Raw genomic sequence first — 1,068 nt, forward strand, 5'->3', positions numbered from 1 at the left:
GCATAACGTGCGTGTAATTTAACAAATTACTTTACTGTAATTCCTATCAGATATTATAAAATCATACAACAGTGAAATAAAAGTAAAGATACCATACATTTATTAAAAAAAAAAAAAAATCCCAAAGCCACCAAAAATAAAAATGAAAACAGGAAAACCTGATGCGATCCTATTAGAGAAAAAGACCCCAAAACGAGACCGGCTTTACACCCGCGCTCCCTCGGCCTCCGGACAACAACAACAAACATGGCTCTCGCTCCGGCCTCGTCGATCGCCCGGACGCGGCTCTTTTCAACCTCCGCCGCAGCTTATGGCAAGAAGAACTTTAGGAAGTTCCTCATGCACGGCAAGAGGGGGACGAGACAGTTCAAGGAGCAAGTGAAAAATGATCCAACTTCGGAGTTTCGTCAGATGTTTAGTGAGTGCTTGTCATGTTTCAGGCAATTTAGTGATTTCGCGTATTTTTGAGGAGTTTCGATCTGTTGGTTTGTTTATTTGTGTGACAGAAGGGTGTCGACGATTTTGGTGGATCTCGAGATAGGCTGAAATAAAATGATGACTAAACTAATAAGTGTTTAAGATAATCCGCACCAATGAAAGTAATCTCTCATTAAATATATATTAGCAAGATAGACCTTAAGCCAACGAGTTCCTGACGGGCCGTAAGACTTTCTAACAATATATGTAGTGCTCTGACTGATTTTTGTAACTCTTTCTTTTGCGAATTGTATTTCAGCTTATGCCTCTTTTCAAGTTACGCCTCAGTCCCTCGTCCCCAGTAGTCTTGGAGAACTTCTGGGAAATCATTTATTTTTGGGTATTGGAGTAGGTAATTGAGTGAAATATGAAATGAGAGGTCAAAAGGATAAATAAAATCTCACGAGAAAATTGTCGGAAAGGAATACATTACGCTAATGGCAGAGGCTTATCTTTAATGGACTTTATTTTTTGGGATATTACGTTTATTTCACAATGATTGTGTTAGGTTGAATGTGGCAGATTTCTCACAGGTCTCCCTAGATTGTAGGGGATGAGGGGATGTGCATAGCTTGAGAAGAGTAATTAAGA

At 39.4% G+C, this 1,068-nt stretch overlaps 1 protein-coding gene across 1 annotated transcript in view; it reads left to right on the forward strand.

The window, feature by feature from the left end:
* Positions 1-209: 209 nt before the first annotated feature.
* Positions 210-1,068, forward strand: part of LOC119593003 (39S ribosomal protein L41, mitochondrial-like) — a 3,336-nt gene continuing 2,477 nt past the window's right edge. Inside the window, exon 1 of the mRNA XM_037941893.1 lies at positions 210-418. Coding sequence (XP_037797821.1) covers positions 247-418 — 172 coding nt within the window. The 5' untranslated portion in view covers positions 210-246. The remainder of the gene's footprint in view (positions 419-1,068) is intronic.

The sequence above is a fragment of the Penaeus monodon genome, chromosome 31 (assembly GCF_015228065.2).
Source record: "Penaeus monodon isolate SGIC_2016 chromosome 31, NSTDA_Pmon_1, whole genome shotgun sequence".
Lineage (NCBI taxonomy): Eukaryota > Metazoa > Arthropoda > Malacostraca > Decapoda > Penaeidae > Penaeus > Penaeus monodon.